Below are 27133 nucleotides of genomic sequence, written 5' to 3'. Positions count from 1 at the left end.
AGTGAGCACAATGCCCAACTTTATAGTGCTGCCTCACTGGAATGAAGCTAGAATGAGTAAATTGGATATACTTAAAGAACAATATCTGAAAAGTAGCAACTGTTTATTCAAACATCCCACAATTCAAAAAAATATTGTGACATAAATATATTGACTGAATTGCTGACAATGTATCAGATCACTTATATTAAAGACATTCTATCACATACTGGTTGAAAACACGAATACCCCACATACTCACAAAATGTGACCTTTCATCCAGAAAAATCAAAACAAGTGCAAACCAAAACTGAAAACTTTTTAATACATATGAAGACTTTTAATCTTTACTCGTAATTCATTATCACTGATTCATGTTGCAAATAATATATACATGAAAGCATTAAAAAAAAATGATTCACTCATGATGACAAAACTTATGTAACTTTTATTCTAAAGTATACAATGATACACCATAGTATATATTTTAGAACTTACAGTAAGTTCATCTGATACAGTTTGACAAATGAAGGCCGTTGAACCCCTTTCCAATTACAATGCCAATGTGACCTTGACCATTGACCAACAAAACAACTACTCGCATAGTCAATCATCTTAAGAAGTTTAACAGTCGTATGTTCAGAAGCTTTCCCTTTAGTTTCACTCTTGATGTCAATATGACCTTGACCTTTCAAATGAAAATCTGTTTGCACGTATATCAAGGGCTGAACAGAAAACTGTTATAACTCAATATACAACTAAGCACAAAAGCTTTTGCTACACAAACTTATCTTTCTTTGTCAAAACATTTAATAACAATTTGTACACTGGACAAATATATATGTATGGAAATACTAATTGATGTTACTGCACGTCAGCGGACGCTAGTAGAAAGAAAAACATATCTTTCATACATGTAAATTTACATCGATGATACACAATTCATATCTCAAATTTACTATTTCAATTACTATGTAGAACACTTATACCTAATGCACATCATTCCCACTCAACTGCCTGCACTTTTTACATACATCACAATGTCATATGTGCATATTACCAAATACCATCTTTAAAAGCATATATTTTTACACAATGTTGGAACAAAGGCTGTTCCAATATCTACCATTTGTGGCCAGTTTTTTTGTTTTAGGGAGCTTTAATTTAAAATAAAGTATAACTATGTCTGTCAAAACAATGTTAATAACGCAGAAAACAGAATTGTAAATGAAAGATATAAATTGCAGTTTAAGTGACGGTCATCTGGGTTTGAAACACCATGGTTATATCGTATATACGAGTATAGTCTGGAGTTGGGCTCTAAAGACACAACAAACTCGAAACGTCATACTTGAATGAAAAACTATGCCTTATTTGTTTCATTAGCCTGGCTCCAGGTTATTTTTTTTTTAAATACTGCAAACATTCTAAAGTAAATTTTAAGCCTCTGAAATAGCACATTTTATCTGGTGGCTACCTTTGGAGTCAGGGGCAATAATAATGTCAATACAGAAACAACCAGCTGGAGTGACTTCCCCTGTTAATGAAGAGAAATATTAGCCAGTCTAATGTTTCATGCTCGAACACAAAACTACAGACTGTGATTCATTTCTTAGCTGTATACACTGATTTACCATAAATAGTATTTATTAAATACATACAATGTAGAAAGCTTTTGGATTTACAAGTATTACTGGTGTGACAATATGTGAACTTTATATTCATTTTCATGATTAAACATATATTAATACAAATGTGCTCAATTTGTCTTTGGTACCAAATATTTTTATATATACAATACAAAATAAAATAAAAGCACTTATCTCCAAAAATATGTTTGCATCATTGCAATACTGTCTGTAATAAGTCCTCTAATGCAACACTTGAAATTTTACCTGTATTTTACTACAGTAATCTTTACCCTGCTAAATTTCTAAAATGGACTGGTTCATTACTTAATTTGGGCAGTACCACTTATATTCAAAGGGGTGTCAACTGAAAATTTACTGACTGAATAGCGAACAGTGCTGCAAGCAGGCTAAAGGTCAATTTCATTAAACACACTCATTTCCTTTTAAGCAAAGAAACATAGAGAAATTGACTTTTCATAATCATACGATCAAATATCAGACATACTTTCATCTTTGATATTGCTGGGAATTTAAGTACTTTTGTTTAATTTTGATTTTCTTTCTAAACACTCACATTCGTTTCTTTAAGCATTTGATCCATTCATGTGAATGTTGAGCCTGTTTAAAACAGGAGAAGGCTACCATATTATGGCATTATTAGATTTTGATAAAAAAAATGGCATAGTATTCATTATTCATAATTATTCCAAAGGTGTGTAAATTTCTGAAATGTAGTTTCAATAATTTTTAAAAACATTAGAAAAATATCGAGTGTTGCATAAGAAGATTTGTTTACCCGTTGTTGACACAGGAATGACCTGAGACAAATGAATTAAGCTGTTAAATTGTAAAGTTTGATAAACTATCAGCTCTTGACTAGTAAATATTTTTATATTTCAACATATTTTCATTACAATTTAATGCAGACGTCATTTAATGCTGGACTGTGTCACCATTTCAAAGTTCAAGTTCTCTATCTGGAGGAAGTGGAGAGAAGTACCAGTCTACATGCTCCTTGGTAACACCTTCAAGAGTGGCTGGATTCCATTTAGGATTCTGATCTTTATCTTTTAATACTAAAATATACAAATACACAAAAATGAATCTAAAAAGAGACATTTTAAACTTTTCTGAAATAGGGTAAGACAACTATTTCTTCTAACTTTTGCACGAACATACAGTATTTTGGTAACACTATTGATACACTTCTTAAAAGTTCTACCAAACTTAGACAGTTTAGGGTTAGCATATGTGTTAGTAAATACTGAACAATTGTTACTTCCTTGCTACCCGGTACACAACTGGTATTAAGACTGTCCTGGATAAAGCCTATGTTACCATGTAGTTCTTTTAAGGAAATTTGATGGGTGGAGAGGGGGACAACAAGGTTAACAATACTACCTTATACATATCTGGTTGCCTTCCTAATGTGATAGAAAATGACCCCATTAGGATGTGAATAGACACAAGCAGGGTATGAGAATTTACATCAAAACTTTTAACTGTCCAACTAAGAAAAACTAAACTGCATTTAAAAGTGAAATTCAATAAGACAAAAGTGTTGTACCTGCCCTAACCCCTTCGTAGAAGTCTTTATCTTCTATACATCTCTGACTTAGTCTATATTCTGTCTCCAGATCTTCCTGTAGTGTTCGCGAGCTTCCTTCATTCAACAATCTTAATGTTATCTTCATAGAAACTGGAGACTGAAAAATATTTGTTGACCTAATATTGCAAGATGAAATTTTAGAGGAGACAAACAGATGTAGTTATATAATATTATATTTTCCATGGTTTGGTCTATTTTAAACACATATTGTGAAGTCGTTTAATTTTGTTGGTATAAAGTTTCATGATTACATCAAATATGGCTATTTTATTGGGAATGAATTTGTGGATTTCAAATTTGAAAGATGAAATTATGAGTATTTTGCTTGGCTGATTTAATTTTGCAAACTGAGGCTACAACAAAATTTGCAGAAGTTAGTCCACAGAGTACTTCTGATTCCACAGTATTTGGTGAAGGTTAATGCAATGTCAATTCTGCTGAAACTATTAATACTAATATTTCTTCATTTGAACATGGCTTTGCTTTATGCTGCCCAAATGAGTCTGTACCTGTCTAAACCATTTGGGAAAGACCAAGTACTGCAGTTCATTATCTGGGCGTATATTTAACAATGTTTTAAATCCAAGACTTTAAAATGCCAAATTTTCATTTACCTCTGTCACTACTGTATTTGCACAGAATGTAATAAAACTTAGCATGGATGTGCAATCAGCATGTACAAACATCTCAAGAAAATTTCAACAATGTACATATACTATAAACAAAGCTACGGCACGTTGAATATTTGTTGTCCCAAAGTCCAAGGTTGTTTCAGATTTAAAACACTGATGAATACGAGCCTGGTACCTGATAAACTTTTAAACATTTCAGCCCTTACCCTGCTAAATTTCTATAATGAACTTGTCGATCTTCCAATTTGGATAATACCCTTAACTGTTAAAAGGGGTGCTTACTAAAAAGATACTGAATGCATGGTGAACAGTGCAGATCATGATCAGACTGCATGGATGTCCAGGCTGATCATGATCTACAGTCTGGTTGCAAAGGCAGAATAAGTCGTGTCCAGCATGATAAGGGTTAAACAGTAAACTTTTTATTTACAAACCATTTTCTTTAGTGTATTAAGCTGTGTTGTTGCCCATGGCGAATTGTCTTTTTCCAAATTTTGCATAATTTCCTCCACCGTCTCTCCTTCAAATAGTCTATTTATCTCTTCCATATGATCTCTTAACACAAAATCATTATCTGCTATATCTGTACTCTGAAATGTTCAAATACAATCCAATTACTTGCCCGTTAATGGTATATCTTGAAATAAGCTAATTGTTATGTTTCTACTTTTCTCCTCAAATCAACGACAAGCATTTGAAATACCTGACTGTACAATAAATTTCTTTACTAGATACAAAAATATACATTCTTTCCATACTGGATAGTTCAACTTTGGCTAAATTCACATTAAATCAATGATCAATGACCAGTCAAGCAAATGCCTGAAAATCAACACCATTAAAACATTGACAGTTTGAAGGGCATTTTCCTAAGCACTCCTGTTACTGAGCAGCAACAATTTTTAGCCTCAATTTCATTTTAACATAGACCTACTGACCCCTTAAACCATCTTGATCATATTCTGAATTTTGACAGTCATAGCCGAACCATTCTCCAGTTTTAATCTCAAGGTCACTGTGACCTTTCACTTTTTATTGACTTCAAAAACAACAGTGAACATCTAGTACAGGCAATGAAGTTTGACCACTGTAGGTCTGCAGTTACTAATCAGAAGTAAGTAGTCTACCAATTTTCCAAATGATAAACATGAGAAAAAATAATTATACCCTCTCTTCTTCAATGGGTGGCATTATAAATATTCAAGATTTTCATGTATCAAAATCTCCAAGTTACCCCCATTTCAACTAAGATTGATTAATCAAAATGTAATCAATAAGAAATCTCAGCCTTCTCCATTTGCATTTAATTACCGTGACTTACCTCATGTTGAAATTTGTCCAGTACATGAGCAACATCTAAAGGTTCTGGGTCATGTAGTTTGAGCAAGGATTCTTCCAAAGCATGCATCTAAAACAGGAAATCATTCTACATGTACTCATGTGTAAGAAAATTGAACACACTAATCAGTTTTCAAATAATTCTGTATGTTAAAAAACATGGCTGCCAGGAGGCGGGGTTTTCCCATAAGGCCATTTGGAAAACTTTGAAAATCACCTCTGAAACAGCTGCACAATTTTAAAATATTTTCACAGCACTGATCCTTGTTCCAAAATTATTCAATCCAGCTATGAATGTCTGGTGTTTTCAGGTCCATCATGGCCCTCTTGTTCAATTTTCTGCTCTAGCAGGCCTTACAAGGGGCCAGTTGCCAACATATGAATAAATTGGGAGAGGACCATAAAAAGATGCTTAGTAACACATCGAGTTTGATGAAGATCCATTCAGTTGTTCAGGAGACGAAGTTATTTAAAGGTATTTTTAATTTTAGTTTAGCAGCCCTAGAAAGGACCAAGTGCCCCATTTGAATAAAATCGGGAGAGGACATTATAATGATGCTACATTCCAAGTTTGAAGAAGATCCATCAAGCAGTTCATGAGAAGAAATCAAATGTATTTCTGATTTCAACTCTAGCTGACTCTATTTCAACAATAAGAGACAACTCCAGACTAAGTTTGATGAAGATTCAGCAAGAGGTTTATGCAAAAAAAGCTGTTTAAAAGAATTTTCTACTTTCTGCTACAGTTGCTCCTAAAAGGTGCCCCCATTTGAATAAAATTGGGAAAGTACCATAAAACAATGCTTCAAACCAAGTTTGATGAAATCCCTTTGGCAGTTCATTAGAAGTTGTTTAAAGGTGTTTCTATATTTTGATCTTGTGGCCCATAAAACGAGCAAAGCATCCCCATTTGAAAAATATTGGGAAAGTATCTAACAGTAATGCCACAGACCAAGTTTGATGAAGATCCATTGTGTGGATTATGAGAAAAAGTCAGTTAAAGGCTTTGTTAATTTTAGTTCTAACAGTACTTTAGAGGGGACAAAGGTAACCATTTAAAAATAAATTTGACAGAGGACCTTGCATGGATGCTACAAATCAACTTTGATGTAATTCTAATCAGTAGTTTCAGTGAAAAAGACGATTATGTAAATTGTGGGCGATGGGTAATGGATGACAGAGGATGGAAACCATACTATCACACCTACACCAACAGCTCAGCCTGAACATTTGGAGACCTAAAGTGAGAATATTTCAACTGATGTAAAATGCAAAACAGAGTTATGGAACTTACAATACAACATGTCAAATCATTACAGTGTACAAGTGTGTGAAAAGTTTCAATCTATTCCAGTAAGTGGATACTGAGATCCCAGCTTACATACAAAAACTTAATCAAATTGGGACACATGGGTCAATGCAACAGCTCTATCTTTTCTTTAAATTTTACTTTTAGTCTATTCAGATTTTCTCTTAGAAAGGTGGTGAGATTATTGGACCTATGTGTAGTAAGTAGACAGGCTGCATTCACAGAGTTGAAATGTAACTGAACTACATCTTAGTCTAACTAGCCTAATTCTAGGGCTTTAAGGCCGAATTTAAACATTACTCTGCTAAATTTCTATAATGGACTTGTCCATCTTTCAATTCGGACAGTACCATTAACTGTTAAAAGGGGTGCTAACCAAAAAGATACTGACTGAATGGCGAACAGTGCAAATCTTGATCAGACTGCACGGATGTGCAGGCTGGTCATGATCTACACTGGTTGCAAAGGCAGAATCTATCGTGTCCAGCATGATATGGGTTAAGGGAATATATTGTTTTTATCTGCAAGAACAACACCTGCTCTGCCACATACATCTGGTATGAACCTTACCTTATCTGCCTGTACGAAGTGTGTAGCAATTCCAGCTTTATGAACATCTCGTCCTTTCAACCTGAATCCTGTGAGAGCAAGGTAAACCCCTAACCTACCCCCTAATCTTGACATGAAATAGCCTCCGCCAACATCCGGGAACAACCCTACAGAATATCAATGCATGAATTTTTATTCTATTTCTAACCATCTTAAATTTTACAAAAAATTCAGGTCTATATGCATTTTGCACTCTTACTGATTCCTTAATATACATAAATGAGCTGCGCCAGGATCCATGCTGTTCGCTTTCAAAGCCTATTGCAATTAGAGAAACTGTTAGCGAACAGCATGGATCCTGACCAGACTGCGCGGATGCGCAGGCTGGTCTGGATCCATGCTGGTCGCAAACCCACTATGTTGGTTTTCCCATGATGCGGCTCAAATATATAATATAAACTTCATCACACAAAGCAACAAAAACATTTTAGTACCGAATGTGCTTAATCTGGCTAAAACTAGAGTTATCACGAAATGCGATTAATACCTTTTTTTTCAGAAAGAAAGCATTTGTGTAAATTTAAATGCACATCGCATTGCAATACCTTACATCATTTTTATGGCTGGGGAGGAGGTGTACGCACAAATATATACATGTATCATAAACAAGAATACTTTATAGAAATCATATATATTACATCTTATGGGAATCCATTTAAAACTGGGCAAGAAGTTTGCTCTTCAAAATTCAATGAGGATGGGTGCCACCAACCTTGAACACCCCATAAAAAAATGTGTCCCACATATCATCATGTTATGATTCTTGTGGAGTAACACTTGTGACCCTGACCTTTCAAAAATTACCAGATTTTAATCATTATGTAAATGAAGTAAAGAAAAGACTTAAGGGAAAGGGGTGGTAACTGCTGCACCATACATCTTCCCAACCAAGAAACCCCCAAGGGCAAATAATTTTGGATCCACCCTGTACAAACAGCTGTAAAACACACAAGCAGCACCATGATGACCTGTTGGCTGCAAATGGGTGTGTAATTTTCGTAACCTCAAAACATCAGGGCTCATCCACTGACTACAGGTAATATAAACTAATACCGACAAGCTTAAGCATTCTCCAGTAAATGATAAGAACCCTTTTATCATATCAAGGTAACTGTGACCTGAAACCTTGAGATACTGACCCCTAAAAACAGCTCACTTTCTGACAACAGGCGCTCATCTGAAGAAATTTTGCAGCTATTAACCCAAGAGTTAAAGATACTGAATGAAAACTATTTTCAGTTTCAACATTACTGTGATCTTGACCTTGAACATAAAAACATTAGTGGTCATCTGTTGACTACAGGTACAATAATCTTGAGGTTAAAAAGAAGAAGGTACAAACATTCTTTGCTTGTGACGGGGAAACTGTTTTCAAAGGTCAAAGGTCACAGTGACATTGAGAATGAAAATGTTTTCTGCTTTTAACTTAAAATCATTTCCAGTGGTCAACAGATAACCTTTACTGTTTTTGGGAACGAGTACCTCAAGGATTAAGGTCACATTGAACTTAAGATGGAGAAATGCTTATGCATAAAATTAGATATTCATAATTTTAACATGTCCAGAAACATTGCAGAATGATACTAATTTCACCTGGGTAATGATTACATTTTACTCGGACTTTATCATAGACTCACTGTGTAAAATCTCAAACTTTAAACTAAAATCAAAGTATTAAACCCATAAAATGTTTCAATGAAACTTCAAAATTTTGTAGTTTGTAGCATCGTCTGAGGCATGTGCAGTCAAAATTCTAATTTGATTTCTGAAATAGTGTGATATTTATTTCTAAAGTCACTATATGTTCATTGTAAAAAATACTTCGTTTTACCCAAGTGGAAACTGGCAGGTACTAGAAAATGCAGCTCTCTGATTGGTCAGTTAGAATTCCTGATGTCATGATAAAGTTTAATAATGAATACAATTTCCTCCATCAGGCCCTTATACAGGGTGTATGTGTTTTTCAAAGTTGAAATGGCTCTTGTTTTTTTGGGTTTAACATCACATCCACACTGATCTATGTCTTATGATGACTTCAAGATTTTTATGGTGAATGAAGAACTAGGAGCCCCTCCAGGCATTAATTCAGGTTTGGGTGGGCACATGAGTAGAACAAAAAACCTTCTGTATGTCAGCTAGATGACTCTCTCTCTCTTTCATGAAAGAATTCTACACTGTATGTACGGTTTAGAACCAAAAGCAGTGAGCAGCAAGTACCATTGTGACCTTGACTACTAATCAACTGTAACCTTGATCTTTGATCCATTCACCCCCAAATCACTAGTGGTCATCTACTGACCACAGGACCACTGTAGGCCCAAACATTCCCTACTTATTGATTATACTGACCTACCAACAGACAGAAAAATAGAATGGGGCGTAAAAAATGACATGCACACATTCATTTCACTGTGACCATGTGTATAAAATTCAATCTGAAAGTGTTTAAAAGTGTAGAAGACAAACCAGCTAATCAACTTTGTTTTCAGGGGTATAATAAAGATTTCCATAACAGTCATGTTTTAATAATGATCTTTAAAGAAACTTCTGACATATACCCACCAATGGCAGTTTCTGGCATAGCAAATACTGTTCTCTCTGTAGCCACTCTGTATGTACCATGAACTGACAGACCAACACCCTACAAGTATACAATGGAAGTATAACACAACTGCCAAGTTTACTCTTGAGTTTATTTTGTAAATATTATCAGATTCCTTAAATCTTTCACTAAATGGAGTTTATAATTTAAGCATTAATAATTATTTTTATTATTATCATACCAGATTTATATAGTGCCCTTTTCATGATAAACATGTTCAAAGGCGCTTTGCATATAGCAAACGCAGCCACACGGTGCAAAATTCATCCTATACTAGTACAGACAGAGCAATCTGACCAGCAGGACAGAGTGAGATAAAGCCCCCAGAACAGATAGAGAGAAATCCTTTTTAGATACAGGCCTGCCCGGCTAACTTAGCCTAGCTCTTTGCGAATAGACAGTCTGGTTCTTTAACATGCCCGGTGTATAGCACTGATACAGGCAAAGCCGTCTTTCCTTGGAAGAACCAGTACAGGCCTCTTAGTTAGGTGGGAGACACTCAAAAGCATCTCAGAAATTTCCAGTACCTGGACCGGGATTCAAACCCCGGACCGCTGAATTGACAGTCAAGCGTGTTACCACTAGACCACCAGCCCACCTATAAGAATCTTTCACTTGGTCATAGATGCTGATGCGAATATCTGACCAGGTAACTGTTAAGGCACTAATAAGGCTTTGCAGGGTTACAACTAAAACAGTTACCTATTAGTAAGAGTTTGATATTTCAATCTGCAACTACTTCCAGTAATAGATCTTTTCTTGCATACCATATTAAACAAATAATTGAAGAAATACAATAAATGACATTTTTACAGTGCTATTTCTTATAGAAGCATATCTAATTGAAATGCTGAATATGTATGTTGATAAACAGAAATGACATTTTGGCATTTAAAGTGTACACAACTAAAGAGTTCCAGTTTAGTTTAATGACCTTAAACATTAGTAGTATTTCTCATATAAATTTATTTTTGAATCAAGACCTTCACTACAGCAAAACTATCAAGATATTTGATATTTTACATCTTACATAAACACAGTTTTAATTTATGATGTCATTTACAACACAAGATACATCTTTCACCACAGGGTTTACTTCAGAGTTGTCTATCAGGATTGAAAACATCATAAAAACTCCTGTCAGGTAGGCAAGAATCACTGTTTCTACACATAGTAACATTGTGGAAAATAAAGAACTAAACTCTGCTAAACTATGCTTGATATAACTATGCTGAACTTAACTAAGCTCAGCTTAAGCACCACACTCATCATCTCCAGACTGATAACTGCTGACTATTCCTTTACAAAAACTAAATGAAAATGCTCAAGATTGATACACCTTGTCTTATATTAAAGTAAAATACGCATACTTACTCCACCCATGGTAATGCCATCAATAAATGCGATATATGGAATTTCATATGTACCTGGAAATATATCAAATATAGGCATAGCAAGAATGTGTTCAAGCAATAGGACTTAAACTAAAACAATTTCTTCATTTGATAGAAATGACTGTGTAATGATAACAAGAGGACCATGATGGTCCTGAATCGCTCACCTATCCCCACATGACCCAGTGTTAAACCGAGTATGACGTCGTTATTTCTATTATTTGAAATAGTGACCTAGTTTTTGAGCACATGTGACCTAGATATCATCAAGATAAAAAATTCTGACCAATTTTCATGAAGATCCTGTGAAAAATATGGACTTTAGAGAGGTCACAAGGTTTTTCTATTATTTGACCTAATGACCTAGTTTTTAAAGGCACGTGACTCACTTTTAAACTTGACCTAGATATCATCAAGGTGAACATTCTCACCAATTTTCATGAAGATCTCGTGAAAAATATGGCCTCTAGAGAGGTCACAAGGTTTTTCTATTTTTCGACCTACTGACCTAGTTTTTGACCGCACATGACCCAGTTACGAACCTGACCTAGATATCATCAAGCTGAACATTCTCACCAGTTTTCATGAAGATCCATTGAGAAATATGGCCTCTAGAGAGGTCACAAGGTTTTTCTATTTTTAGACCTACTGACCTAGTTTTTGACCCCACGTGACCCAGTTTCAAATTTGACCTAGATATCATCAAGGTGAACATTCTGACCAATATTCATGAAGATCTCATGAAAAATATGGCCTCTAGAGAGGTCACAAGGTTTTTCTGTTTTTAGATCTACTGACCTAGTTTTTAATCCCACGTGACCCAGTTTCGAACTTGATCTAGATATAATCAAGGTAAACATTCTGACCAATTTTCCTGAAGATCCATTGAAAAAAATGGCCTCTAGAGAGGTCACAAGGTTTTTCTATTTTTAGACCTACTGACCTAGTTTTTGACCGCACATGACCCAGTTTCGAACTTGACCTAGATATAATCAAGGTGAACATTCTGACCAATTTTCCTGAAGATCCATTGAAAAAAATGGCCTCTAGAGAGGTCACAAGGTTTTTCTATTTTTAGACCTACTGACCTAGTTTTTGACCGCACGTGACCCAGTTTCGAACTTGACCTAGATATTATCAAGGTGAACATTCTGACCAATTTTCATGAAGTTCCATTGAGAAATATGGCCTCTAGAGAGGTCACAAGGTTTTTCTATTTTTAGACCTACTGACCTACTTTTTGATCCCACATGACCCAGTATCGAACTTGACCTAGATACCATCAAGGTGAACATTCTGACCAATATTCATGAGGTCACAAGGTTTTTCTATATTTAGACCTAATGACCTAGTTTTTGACCCCACGTGACCCAGTTTCGAACTTGACCTAGATATCATTAAGGTGAACATTCTGACCAATATTCATGAAGATCTCATGAAAAATATGGCCTCTAGAGAGGTCACAAGGTTTTTCTATTTTTAGACCTACTGACCTAGTTTTTGACCCCACGTGACCCAGTTTCGAACTTGACCTAGATATCATCAAGGTGAACATTCTGACCAATTTTCATGAAGATCTTGTGAAATATATGGCCTCTAGAGAGGTCACAAGGTTTTTCTATTTTTAGACCTACTGACCTAGTTTTTGATGGCACGTGACCCAGTTTCGAACTTGACCTAGATATCATCAAGGTGAACATTCTGACCAACTTTCATAAAGATCCCATGAAAAATGTGACCTCTAGAGTGGTCACAAGCAAAAGTTTACGGACGCACGCACGCACGGACGACAGACGCCGCGCGATCACAAAAGCTCACCTTGTCACTTTGTGACAGGTGAGCTAAAAATCATTTTTTTTCTTTAAAAAAACAACAAAAACAAACAAGAAATATGTTGTGTAGTCATTATGGTTAAACTGTCTAAAAATCATGTCTTTAATATCATCTCTTATAAACTTTTATGACCAGTCTTTATCAAATAATTATTCAGATACAGGGAGACTACTCAAAAATATTTCAATACCAGTAACTTTCGTTAGACTAAGATTTACACTACTGCATGTAAGGAGCTGCCTTTCTCTATTTTCACTTCAAAATAAAGAAGATACATTTATGTAAGATTTCTAATACCTTTGTATTATCTAATTACAATGTACTTCCGACACATGCAAGAATCTGCACACACTCGTACTCACAGTCAAGATCTGAGAAACCAATAGCCAGTGATTTTTTTTTTACTTTTTAAAACAACCTGTGGCTTTTCAAGGGGAAAATATAGCTTGATAAACCAAAGAAGTATAAAATACACAGAATGGCAACTGGCTGTTATCTCGCGTGAGCTCGTGTCAGAGCGTGATTCGGCGTTATCTTACTAAAAACAAACATCGGCGAGCATGGAGTTACAATTTGTACCTTTAAAAATACATTTAAAATACATTTTAGCTTCTAAAACAAAATTAGTTTAATTTGAAATGGTCTTAAGACACGAAGTACACATTTTTTTGCCATCGAAAGAAGCGTGGTCATACGGTGATAATTATTTTACCGATGCATAATTGCTTTCGCATACAAAATGGCGCGTGGAGAAAGCGCCACTTCCAGTAAACGAGATCTCGTTTTTTTGTCACGGGAGGTTGGCGAGATTTGCTCTGTATGCCTTTCAAGTTGCCAATCTATTTATTTTTTATAGCTCTTTGGATAAACCATTAAAAGGGTAAATCCAAGTAATTCAATATTTTCATGATAACAGGCACAGTACCAATTTGCAAGAACTGATGCCAATGTACTTGCGAAATTGGCACCTGATGAAAAGGACCGTAAACACAGTTATTGTGGCATAACTGTCAGTCTATGACAGCTGCCCAAGTTGAAAATTTGAAGCAACATGGTGGTAACTGAAGTTGAAAAATATATAAATGCTGACTTTGGTAAAATTATTCACTATGCATATTACAGAACATTTCTTTAAATTCCAAGGGAAAATCTGACTTTCTTTAAGGGAAAATATAGCTATTTTTGGCTAAGGGAAACAGCCTGTATTCAGTTGTAAAATATAGCAAAAAAACAACAAGAGGACCATGATGGTCCTGAATCGCTCACCTCTTCCCACATGACCCAGTTTTGAGTATGACGTCGTTTTTTTCTATTATTTTAACATAGTGACCTAGTTTTTGAGCTCATGTGACCCACTTTTGAACTTGACCTAGATATTATCAAGATAAAAATGCTGACCAATTTTCATGAAGATCGATTGAAAAATATGGTCTCTAGAGAGGTCACAAGGTTTTTCTATTATTTGACCTATTGACCTAGTTTTCAAAGGTACGTGACCCTGTTTTGAACTTTACCTAGATATCATCAAGGTAAACATTCTCACTACCTTTCATGAAGGTCTCATGAAAAATATGGCCTCTAGAGAGGTCACAAGGTTTTTCTATTTTTATACCTACTGGCCTAGTTTTTGACTGCACGTGACCCAGTTTCTAAAGTGACCTAGATATCATTAAGGTGAACATTCAAATCAATTTTTATGAAGATCCATTGAAAAATATGGCCTCTAGAGAGGTCAAAAGATTTTTCTAATTTTAGACCTACTGACCTAGTTTTTGACCGCAGTTGACCCAATTTCAAACTTGGCCTAGATATCATCAAGATGAACATTCAGACCAACTTTCATACAGATCCCATGAAAAGTATGGCCTCTAGAGAGGTCACAAGGTTTTTTTTATTATTTGACCTACTGACCTAGTTTTTTAAGGCACGTGACCCAGTTTCTAAAGTGACCTAGATATCATTAAGGTGAACATTCAGATCAATTTTTATGAAGATCCATTGAAAAATATGGCCTCTAGAGAGGTCACAAGGTTTTTCTATTTCAAGACCTACTGACCTAGTTTTTGATCGCAGTTGACCCAGTTTCAAACCTGACCTATATATCATCAAGATCAACATTCAGACCGACTTTCATACAGATCCCAGAAAAATATGGCCTCTAGAGAGGTCACAACGTTTTTTCATTATTTGACCTACTGACCTACTTTTTGATGGCACGTGACCCACTTTCGAACTTGACCTAGATATCATCAAGGTGAACATTCTGACCAATTTTTATGGAGATCCATTCACAAGTATGGCCTCTAGAGAGGTCACAAGGTTTTTCTATTTTTAGACCTACTGACCTAGTTTTTGAACGCACATGACCTTGTTTCGAACTTGACCTAGCTATCATCAAGATGAACATTCAGACCAACTTTCATACAGATCCCATGAAAAATATGGCCTTTAGAGAGGTCATAAGGTTTTTCTATTATTTGACCTACTGACCTAGTTTTTGAAGGCACGTGACCCACTTTCGAACTTGACCTAGATATCATCAAGATGAACATTCAGACCAACTTTCATACAGATCCCATGAAAAATATGGCCTCTAGGGAGGTCACAAGGTTTTTCTATTATTTGACCTATTGACCTAGTTTTTAAAGGCACGTGACCCACTTTCAAACTTGACCTAGATATCATCAAGGTGAACATTCTGACCAAATTTCATGAAGATCTCATGAAATATATGGCCTTTAGAGAGGTCACAAGGTTTTTCTATTTTTAGACCTACTGACCTAGTTTTTGATCGCACGAGACCAAGTTTCGAACTTGACCTAGATATTATCAAGATGAACATTCAGACCAAATTTCATACAGATCCCATGAAAAATATGGCCTCTAGAGAGGTCACAAGGTTTTTCTATTATTTGACCTACTGACCTAGTTTTTGATGGCATGTGACCCAGTTTCGAACTTGACCTAGATATCATCAAGGTGAACGTTCTGACCAATTTTCATGAAGATCTTGTGAAATATATGGCCTCTAGAGAGGTCACAAGGTTTTTCTAATTTTAGACCTACTGACCTAGTTTTTGATGGCACGTGACCCAGTTTCGAACTTGACCTAGATATCATCAAGATGAACATTCAGACCAAATTTCATACAGATCCCATGAAAAATATGGCCTTTAGAGAGGACACAAGGTTTTTCTACTATTTGACCTACTGACCTAGTTTTTGATGGCACGTGACCCAGTTTCGAACTTGACCTAGATATCATCAAGGTGAACGTTCTGACCAATCTTCATGAAGATCTTGTGAAATATATGGCCTCTAGAGAGGTCACAAGGTTTTTCTATTTTTAGACCTACTGACCTAGTTTTTGATGGCACGTGACCCAGTTTCGAACTTGACCTAGATATCATCAAGATGAACATTCTGATCAACTTTCATAAAGATCCCACAAAAAATGTGACCTCTAGAGTGGTCACAAGCAAAAGTTTACGGACGCACGGACTGACGGACGGACGGACGACGGACGACGGACACCGCGCCATCACAAAAGCTCAACTTGTCACTCTGTGACAGGTGAGCTAAAAAACGCTGATAGCTTTTCTATGTGTACACAACAAGATATGAAAATACATTCAAATCAAAGCATCTCCACCTATAGACTGTATTACCATTCTAACTTACAAAACAAAACTGAATGGTGTACCTATTTTATTATTGAGAATATATTCCTCTTTGAAGAAGTCTTTTGCCAGCTGACCTCCAAGTTTCCCTGATTCTGTGACAGCTGTAAAGATAGTTATTAAAACATTTTTCAATGTTGTCTAAATTAATTAACATCTTCAACATTCCATTCAACATATTACCCTAGTCACTGATACCTCTGTGTAAGTACTGCATTCTTATGAAGGATTGTGAGATTGCTCTGCCATTTGTAAGGCCTGATTTTTTGTCTTTCATCACTAAACAAAATATTTCAAGTTTAAAGTAACTAGTAGTAAAGGTCACGTAATTAAAAAAAATTCAAAAACTAAGTTTGAGTTATTAAAATGAAGTTTACATTTGCTCAGAAAAGTGGGTATAATGAACATCTGAGTCCAAATCCTGTTTCTGACCTGTGTTACTTCACATTGTTTATAGCTAAATACTTAAAAATGCAGGAGCACACTGAAATTATGCAGTATCTAGAGTCTATCAAGTTTTACAGAATATATTATCAACTGACCTACAATGTCTCCACCAGCACAAAATGCTTTCTCTCCGGTACCCTTCATAATCACCATAGTCATATGTGGATCATTTTCCCATGCCTAAAAATGAAATGAAAAACAACATGATTTGAATAACTAATTAAGTTCATGTAAAAAGTTTTATTACGAGTGTTATTTTCAAATGAAACATTTTTAAAAATGTCATGATCCTGTAACAAAGATTTTTGCAGCTGATTTTGAAGGCTACTGAGAAACAATATTTTACTATAAATCTAATCGCTTTTATTTGTTTTTCATGCATTTTATGGTTGTGTACTGGTAACGTATCCAGGAAGACTGAATTATTGTTCATAAAATTTTGTTGGTTTGGTCAAAAAGTCTATTTTGTTGTGATATGTGTTCATGGATTTCATATTTTGAAGATAAAATAAATAAGAATGTTAACCGTTACCCTGCTAAATTTCTATTATGAACTTGTCCATCTTTCAATTTGGACAGTACCATTAAATGTTAAAAGGGTGCATACAAAAAAAGATACTGACTGAATGGCGAACAGTGAAGATCATGATCAGACTGCAGGGATGTGCAGGCTGATCATGATCTGCACTGGTCACAAAGGCAGAATCAATCCTGCCCAGCATGGTAAGGGTTAAAGGTTCATAAGAATTCAATTATGTGGATTGACACAACTGCAAAATCCACAAAAAGTAGTCCATCATGAATATTAATGATTTCACCATAAATAAACAGAATACTGTGTATTGTTGCATACTGTAAAGTCATTTAATTTTGTGGGCATAAAATTTTGTGGTTTTGATCAAAACAGCAATTTCGTGGGGATATGAATTTGTGGATTTCAACTTTTGAAGATAAAATGAATGGGAAATTTACTTGTTTGTTGGGATTAAATTTGGTGGATTGACTCAACCACGAAAATTAGTCCCCCACGAAAATTAATGATTTCACAGTATTTAACATTTCGCCTGCTGGCGGCAGGTGATTCTGCCTTTGCGACCAGTGCAGACCAAGATCAGACTACCCCTCCATGCAGGCTGATCATGGTCTGCACTGTTCGCTATTCAGTCAGTAAATTTTCAGGAAACACCCCTTCGAATAATAAATGGTACTGCCCAACTGAATGATAGACCAGTCCATTTTAGAAATTTAGCAGGGTAAAGGTTAACTAAAATACTAGTATAAATTGTAAATAAAACTATCTGTATATCAAACACACACACTTCCCATATAAGTAAATCTTTCACAAAATGCAAAAGTGGTGTCAAACTTACTGTCATTTGTGGCATAATTTTTCTGATCATGTTGAGATTAAGGGCATTGAGAGCTTTTGGTCTATTCAGGGTTATAATTCCTTTTGTGTCAATATTCTGTAGTAACACTTCATCATCCATGCTTGATGATGTGGTATATGGTGATGCCATTCTCTGAAATATTTGATCAAGTCTCATAAAAGTCGTTTTATGATAAAGAAGATTTTAATTTTAATTATTTCAATAGAAGATCAAAGTACCTTTCATTGATGAACATGAGACACACTCTTTTAATGAGAGGCGCCGGTGGATATGCAAATGTGAAGTCTGGTGAAAGACTAGATGTGAAAGATATTTTTTATCTTAAATGTAAAACTAACCTATTTTCTTTTTATTCTATGTATTTTCAATGCTTTCAGCCAAATGTTACCCATTTTATGTATATACATGATATAACATCATGCCAAATCTGGTCAAATGTAATACATAATAATACATCTAGAATAAAATACCATTATAATTACCTGGAATTGCAAGAAAAAACCCTATAAAATTACAAAAAAAAATAATTTACCACATGTTTAAAGACAACACCCAATCTTCTTAATGGTCTAAACAACATCTCTTTATCTGGCTTACTCTCTGCTTCTTGACCTGAAAAAAACACAAATTTTACATTTATAAACAATAGTTACACAACCTCCAATCAACCATTTTCCTCAAAAATGTGGACATGAACATTTAAGTGTCGGAACATCAAAGGTGACACAGACGTGTTGAGTTTGGAGTAAATGGTAATATATTTTCCATGTTTTTCTATGTTATCTGCAGGTCATGATCAACCTCCCTATTAAGTTTCATGATCCCTTAGGCCCAAGCGCCCAGAAATGGTTTAACTGTTCAGTGTCACTGTGACCATGACCTCTGATCTCAAAATAAATAGGGGTCATCTGCTGGTCATGTACATGTAATAGCACAATTACATTATTAAGCATTGAATAGGAAAGTTAAGCAATATTTTTTTTATCTGTACACCATGGAGATATGAGAAAGTTTCTACTACTATAAAGTCATTAATGTTTGTGGGTGACTAATTTTCGTGGATTTTGTATTTCAGCAAATCAACAAAATTTAATCCCAATGTACAGATGGAATTTCAATTCAGTTAAGTTTGTCTCCAAAAGGGGAAATCCACCATTCTCATTTTGGCCAAAACAACATTTCATGCCCACGAAATTACATAATTACATAGAATTTATTATCAGTGCTTTTCCCCCTATAAATCTACATCTGGTAAAAGGAGATAATCCCTAAGCAAAAAAGTATGCTTTCTTCCTTATTAGAATTTAAAATTCCCAAGTGACTGTTACCTTTCAGAGTTTTTGCTATTCTGAAATAGTTTTGCTATTAAATTTGTGTTTATATTTTTGGTTATTAAATCAAAAGTTATACTGTTGAACAATTACTGGAATGCAATCCATTATTTTTTTACACAAAAAATATCTATATGTAGATTTTGGTAATTTGCATATTTTCCCAATTAAGACAATTTCTGAGAGCATTTAATTCCACTTGTGTTCGTGGCATTCCCAAAATGATGAAAAAAAAAGCCTGATTATTGTCCACATCTAAATTTAATAAGGTATTATAAGTAAGTCTCTCGGACAATATTTACTAATTGACCTTCAGTGTGTATAATACACTAGTAATCCATTCGAATCTACCTTAACAATAGCGAGTCCCTAAATCTCTTGAAATACACAAATCCAATCCTTCATCCAAACGTATATCTTCCACTAAAAACACATCAATACCTTTGACAACAGTTAAACTAAGTAAAATATGCTGGTCTCAAAGCAAATCAAGATCAAATGATCACAAATCATGTTCAACACATACTTCAGTCAAATTGGTCAAAACCAAATCAAAAAAGCCAGTCTAAAATTAAATCTGTTCCTAGAAAGAGTGACCACTTCTCTGTAATGTCAGTCACCTTTTCACCAGCTCATACAAAATAGGTTTAAAAAGTTGACCAAGTCTTAACATAGAAAAAGCATGTATTTGACAATATAATCAAATGTCTTTAAAGGAATACAAAGCCTATGTATTATATTACAAAATATGAACATTTATCAGGATTATTGTCTACCTATCAATCTATCTTCCAATTTCTGTCAAAACCCTTACAAGGAGGTAGACAGCATAAAAGTAACAGCTTTATTTGTATCAACAGTACTATGCATTTAATAGGTTTAAACTAGTACACCTTTAGACTAATACATGTATAGCCTTGTACTACCATTAAAAAAATTGGAGTTTTTTTTTCACACTTAAAGTAAAATTATTTGTCAGACGCAATTAATTATGTACTTGTTTAACTATTACCATGCTGGCCACAAGTGATTCTGCCTTTGCAACCAGTGTAGATCATGATCAGCCTGCACATTCTTGCAGTCTGATCATGATCTGCACTGTTTGCCATTCAGTCAGTATCTTTTTGGTAAGTTCATTATAGAAATTTAGCAGGGTAAGGGTTAAGTTAAATTCATTTCATGGGGATTTCCTATATTTGAAGTAACTTGCTGTTTATTGTGACAAAAACAAAAAAAAATCTGAGTGATAGTTAATATTTAAATGAAAACTGCATGAGAAAAATACTGTTAATGTACTATATATAAGCACACATATGTAACATTGTTCATTGTTGAGAAATGAACTTTAAACTTTACATATATATATATTATATCAACAACATTAGACTCATTGATATTGATACAGAAAAATGTCCATGCAGAACCTATATAGGTTGCATTTTAAAACTTATGTCTGAACTTTAACTGTGTATTTGATTTTCACTACATGTATATAGCATAACTGAACAAATGTTGGAGCTTTCTTGAATTAATTTTTTAATTTTTAGCTCACCTGTCATGAAGTGACAAGGTGAGCTATTGTGACCGCTTGATGTCCGCTGTGCGTAGTGCGTCGTCAGTCAACAATTTCTAAAAAAATCTTCTTGAAAGCCACTGGGCAGAATTACACCAAACTTAACAGGAAAGATCCTTGGGTGGCCCCCTTTCAAAATTGTTCAAAGAATTAAATTCCATGCAGAACTCTGGTTGCCATGGCAACCGAAAGGAAAATCTTTAAAAACCTTCTTCTCAAAAACCAGAAGCACTATAGAGCTTAGATATTTGGTGTGAAGCATTGCCTAGTGGACCTCTACCAAGTTTCTTCAAATCATGACCCCGGGGTCAAAATTGACCCCACCCCAGGGGTCACTTGATTTTACATAGGAAAATCTTCAAAAAAATTCTAAAAATAAACCAGAAGGCCTAGAGCTTAGATATTTGACATGTAGCATTGCCTAGTGGACCTCTACAAAATTGTTCAAATCATGACCCCCCCCCCCGGGTCAAATTGACCCAGCCCCAGGGGTTACTTGATCGTACATCGGAAAATCTTCAAAAAAATTTGAACAATTACGGTAGACAGTAAAACTCTGATATCACATGCCAAATATCAAGACTCTAGCTATTATGGATTCAGAGAAGGAGATTTTTGAAGTTTCTTATATATAAGCCTATAGTTAGCTGTCTTTAAAGGACTTCATCTTTCGTAAGTTCAAATGTACATGTTAAACAGTGACACTTGGTGCCAAACTACTCGAATACAATATTTTGTTCATGTCACACACAGGAGCGTGGCCATTTTTGACCTTAGGGCAATAATTTGGACAATTATGGTAGAGTGTCAAACCCTTACATCACATGAAAATATCAAAGCTCTACAGAAGAAGATTTTTGAAGTCTGATAGCTGAAAACCTATTTTTAACCAAAAAAACCCATATGATTAATGAACCAAAACCATTTGAACAACTTTGAAAGAGGACTACCCAGAGATCATTTGTGTAAAGCTTCATCAAAATCCATTCAGTGGTTTTGGAGGAGCTGTCCTTTAAACAAATTGTTGATGAAAAGTGACCATGCCCTCTGGCAGCCATGATTTTTGACGAATCAGAAAAATTTGAACAATATTTGTAGAATGTCACACAAGGACAATTTTTGCGAAATTACTTTAAAATCAGGCTAACATACAAGATTTTCTAAGTTTCTTCTATTTTTAACTGAATTTTGTACATTTTTTTGTTAAAAAATCACACTCATCCTACAAAAACTTCTCATAGCTGATTTCTACTTGTTTTTACGGGTGTATAAGTGGATTTGTTGTGCCTAGCTTTACTCGTTATCAAGTTGTCCATTAGCCTTGCTCATTTGGCTTATCAGGATGACTTATTTTATGATCTGATATTTCATAGTTGTCATCCCTCTAAGCCTTACTTGTATCTGCATTTTACTGTTAGGAAAATGTGAATATTGAAAAATAAAAAAACAAGAGGGCCAAGATGGTCGCTCACCTGAGAAACACACCGTAACAGTGTAAACATGTTTGACCTAGTGATTTCATGGAAATAAATATTCTGGCCAATTTTCATTAAGATTGGACCAAAAATGTGGTCTATTGAGTTTAAAAATGTATTTTCTTAGAAATGACCTAGTGACCTAGTTTTTGCCAGATAACCCATATTCGAACTTGACCTAGATTTTATCAAGGCAATCATTCTGACCAAATTTCACTAAGATCAATTGAAAAATACAATCTCTATCGCATACACAAGGTTTTTCTTTGATTTGACCTAGTGACCTATTTTTTGACCCCAGATGACCCATATTCAAACTCGACCTGGATTTTATCAAGGCAATCATTCTGACAAAATTTCATGAAGACCAATTGAAAAATACAGTCTCTATTGCATACACAAGTTTTTTTTCTTTGATTTGACCTAGTGACCTAGTTTTTGACCGCAGATGACCCATATTCAAACTCGACCTAGATTTCATCAAGGCAATCATTCTGACATAATTTTATGAAGATCAATTGAAAAATACAGCCTCTATTGCATACACAAGTTTTTTTCTTTGATTTGACCTAGTGACCTAGTTTTTAAACCCAGATGACCCATATTTAAACTTGACCTTGATTTTACCAAGGCAATCATTCCGACCAAATTTCATGAAGATCAATTGAAAAATACAGCTTCTATCACATACACAAGGTTTTTCTTTGATTTGACCTAGTGACCTAGTTTTTGACCCCAGATGATCCATATTCAAACTCCACCTAGATTTCATCAAGGTTATCATTCTGACCAAATTTCATTAAAATCAATTGAAAAATACAGCCTTTATCGTATACACAAGGTTTTTCTTTGATTTGACCTAGTGACCTAGTTTTTGATCCCAGATGACCCATTTTCAAACTTGGCCTAAATTTTATCAAGGCAATCATTCTGACCAAACTTCATGACGATCAGTCGAAAGTACAGCCTCTATCACATACACAAGGTTTTTCTTTGATTTGACCTAGTGACCTAGTTTTCTTTATCCCAGATGACCCATTTTCAAATTTGGCCTAGATTTCATCAAGATAATCATTCTGACAAAATTTCATGATGATCAGTTGAAAAATACAGCCTCTATTGCATACACAAAGTTTTTCTTTGATTTGACCTAGTGACGTAGTTTTTGAGCCCAGATGACCCATTTTCGAACTCGGCCTAGATTTCATCAAGGTTACCATTCTGACTAAAATTCATGAAGATCAACAGAAAAATATAGCCTCTATTGCATACACAAGGTTTTTCTTTGATCTGATCTAGTGACTCAGTTTTTTATCCCAGATGACCCATTTTCAAACTTGGCCTAAATTTCATCAAGGCAATCATTCTGACCAAACTTCATGACGATCAGTTGAAAAGTACAGCCTCTATCACATACACAACGTTTTTCTTTGATTTGACCTAGTGACCTAGTTTTTTTTATCCCAGATGACCCATTTTCAAATTTGGACTAGATTTCATCAAGATAATCATTCCGACAAAATTTCATGATGATCAGTTGAAAAATACAGCCTCTACTGCATACACAAGGTTTCTCTTTGATTTGACCTAGTTACCTAGTTTTTGAGCCCAGATGACCCATTTTCTAACTCGGCCTAGATTTCATCAAGGTAATCATTCTGACTAAAATTCATGAAGATCAATTGAAAAATACAGCCTCTATTGCATACATAAGGTTTTTCTTTGATTTGACCTAGTGACCTAGTTTTTGACCCCAGACTACCCATTTTCGAAGTTGGCCTAGATTTCATCAAGGTAATCATTCTGACAAAATTTCATGAAGATCAGTTGAAAAATACAGCCTCTATCGCATACACAAGCTAAATGTTGACAGACAGACAGACGACGGATGCCAGACATGGAGAGATCACAAAAACTCACCTGAGCATTGCTCAGCTGAGCTAAAAAGTCCTAAAATACTGGTCAGACTTACTTGCTCCAATAAATTAAACATTACGGTAATATTCATGTTGGCTGAATATAACTCTTAATTTTAAATTTATAAGAGACTTAAAACTTTGGAAATATAATGTAAACAGGTTTGAGAAGATATTTACCCCGACACTGGTCTTAATACGCAGCGGACAACACAAAATTGCAGAACAAAACAAAAAATATACATTCAAAAATTGTCAGCGAGGCAATTTTATGTTTGAATGTCAACATTAATTCATTATGAGAGGGTAAATGAATAAATAATGTAATCATTACAAAAATATCGCACATCACCAGAAAACGTTCACAACGGATTTCATTGAGGATTTCCTAACAGAAATATGCAGAATAAGTTTGGATGTGACGGGAAAGCAACAGTCAAAAGTTATCACGCTGTCCGGAAATGTCCAATTATTTGGACTAGTAGTCCATATACCGCATTGGCGTCTCTAATGGAGTTTGGAATTGTTTTGCTAAAGGGAGTGAGCAGAAATTTTACATAATTATGCTGGTTGTCGAACCTATTTCGTTAGTATGTACTAATAAAAGTTCATTCGAAAGGCTCTTTAAGATATGCTCATTTACGTATTTATTACAGATGCTAAAATATGATGATGTGATGCAATATTAGCAGGGTTGGCAAAAACCCGGGTTTTAAGCATATTGCCCAGCCCAGTGGGTAATACCGGGAAAACCTGGGTTTTACAGGGCAATAGTGGTCAATATAATTCTGTCTTCAATACATATTTCAACACTTAAGCTGACTAGCAACCCATATAGTGATAGCAGTGACACCTGCATGCCTAGTGCTATAAAATCTATATCTATAAAAATCAATTGAATAGACATTGTTATGATGCTGATTGAGTAATTATTGAACAAGATTTGGGGATTAAAGTTAAAACTGTGAACAACTTAAATCTGGTCATTTCACTCATGAAAATCAGTTTAGATCACATTGTCATTTCTATCATATAACCCTAGAACATAAAGAACCTTTGGGAATTGTTTTAATGTTACTGTGGATGATTAAGTAAGATTGCAAAATGTAAAGACTGTGGTTATTGCCAAAACTGAGAGTCCGAAAGGTCATAAGATAAGAAAAGACAACCTGTATTTTGAATCGGCAAGACAATTACAAGTAACATATTAAGCTCCGATGTCAGAGCTTTTTAACCGACTATATAACAAAATTAATGTAGGTTAACAAAAGTAAATACGGTAGGCTACAAATAAGAAAGAATAATTTACAACATAAGATCTATGAGAAATGTGCTAATCCTACCAACTTTGGTTTAAAACTGCTTAAAAGATGAATTAGTTACAAGTTCACCAGGAATATGGGGCAAAGGTGCCATAGTTAAAAAATATCTTAAAATCAGAATGTCACTCAAATCAGAAAGACAGAAATGTTACACTGTGTATGTCAATTGAAAGAGTGCTTTCAACTTTTGGTATTGTTCAGACAAAACTCAGAAACAGACTTAAAGATAAAAAAAACTGCACAACTTGAGTTCAGTTACATAATAAAGAAGAACTAGACAAGTAAACTATTATAATTCTGTTAAGCAAAATCTAGTTGTGACCTAGCAAGATCTAACTATAAATAATGAAAGGTGTTTACTTTCGCATAATAAAATTTTGTTGTGTAAACAAACCATAATTTTGTTAATGAAACTGTTCTGTCAGCTACCGATCACTTCACCAAACTTAATGTAAAAATTAGCTCACACTTTATAACATAGAAACTCAATTGTTTTGGTAAAAAAAAAAGATAGAAAAACTTCTTATTGCCCAGTATTGCCCGCTTCATTCATTTTTAGGAGTATTGCCCAACACGGGAAAACCTGAGGTAGTCGCCAACCCTGATATTTAGAAACAATAAACGACTCGTCCCTTCAAAAGGAATGGTCTATTTCTCAGGAGAAGGTAGTAACTTGGATGAATGTTTAAACTAGACTGTCAGCATAAATATTTTCATTTCCACCATATTGAATGATTATAATGTACCATCAGATAATATTTTGTCATTATTTCGCAAAAAGTAAGTAAAACGGCTTAACTGTTCGGTATTGCGTTGTAAAACAGAGTATTACCTGTTTTCGTAAAATGGACTAATCTATCGCTAAAAATAACTGCGTACACTTCACTGATCTATTTTTAGCAGGTGGCAGTGTACGTATTGCCTTTCATTAACGATTGTGTTTTCTTTGTACAGCATGTTTTGAGAGAGTCTCTCTAGCTATTTCATGTTGAATTGATACTGTTCATTCTATTGATTTATTAAGTCTTTCAAATAAATTTTCATTTATATATAAGTGCACAT

At 34.7% G+C, this 27133-nt stretch overlaps 1 protein-coding gene across 2 annotated transcripts in view; it reads right to left on the bottom strand.

Moving 5' to 3' along the window:
- Positions 1–86: 86 nt before the first annotated feature.
- The window catches only part of LOC123561536 (3-hydroxyisobutyryl-CoA hydrolase, mitochondrial-like), a 27961-nt gene continuing 914 nt past the window's right edge, over positions 87–27133 (bottom strand). For both annotated transcript variants that reach the window (XM_053553110.1, XM_053553109.1), the window contains exons 2-12: positions 18987–19066; positions 18434–18586; positions 17159–17243; positions 16640–16720; positions 11084–11136; positions 9670–9748; positions 7069–7214; positions 5173–5259; positions 4286–4441; positions 3178–3316; positions 87–2686 (exon numbers count right to left, since the gene is read on the bottom strand). In XM_053553110.1, coding sequence (XP_053409085.1) covers positions 2568–2686; positions 3178–3316; positions 4286–4441; positions 5173–5259; positions 7069–7214; positions 9670–9748; positions 11084–11136; positions 16640–16720; positions 17159–17243; positions 18434–18586; positions 18987–19034 — 1146 coding nt within the window. In that variant the 5' untranslated portion in view covers positions 19035–19066 and the 3' untranslated portion in view covers positions 87–2567. The remainder of the gene's footprint in view (positions 2687–3177; positions 3317–4285; positions 4442–5172; positions 5260–7068; positions 7215–9669; positions 9749–11083; positions 11137–16639; positions 16721–17158; positions 17244–18433; positions 18587–18986; positions 19067–27133) is intronic.

The sequence above is a fragment of the Mercenaria mercenaria genome, chromosome 10, assembly GCF_021730395.1.
Source record: "Mercenaria mercenaria strain notata chromosome 10, MADL_Memer_1, whole genome shotgun sequence".
NCBI lineage: Eukaryota > Metazoa > Mollusca > Bivalvia > Venerida > Veneridae > Mercenaria > Mercenaria mercenaria.
The sequence above is the reverse complement of the archived record's forward strand: the minus strand, read 5'-3'. Positions and strand labels throughout refer to the sequence as shown.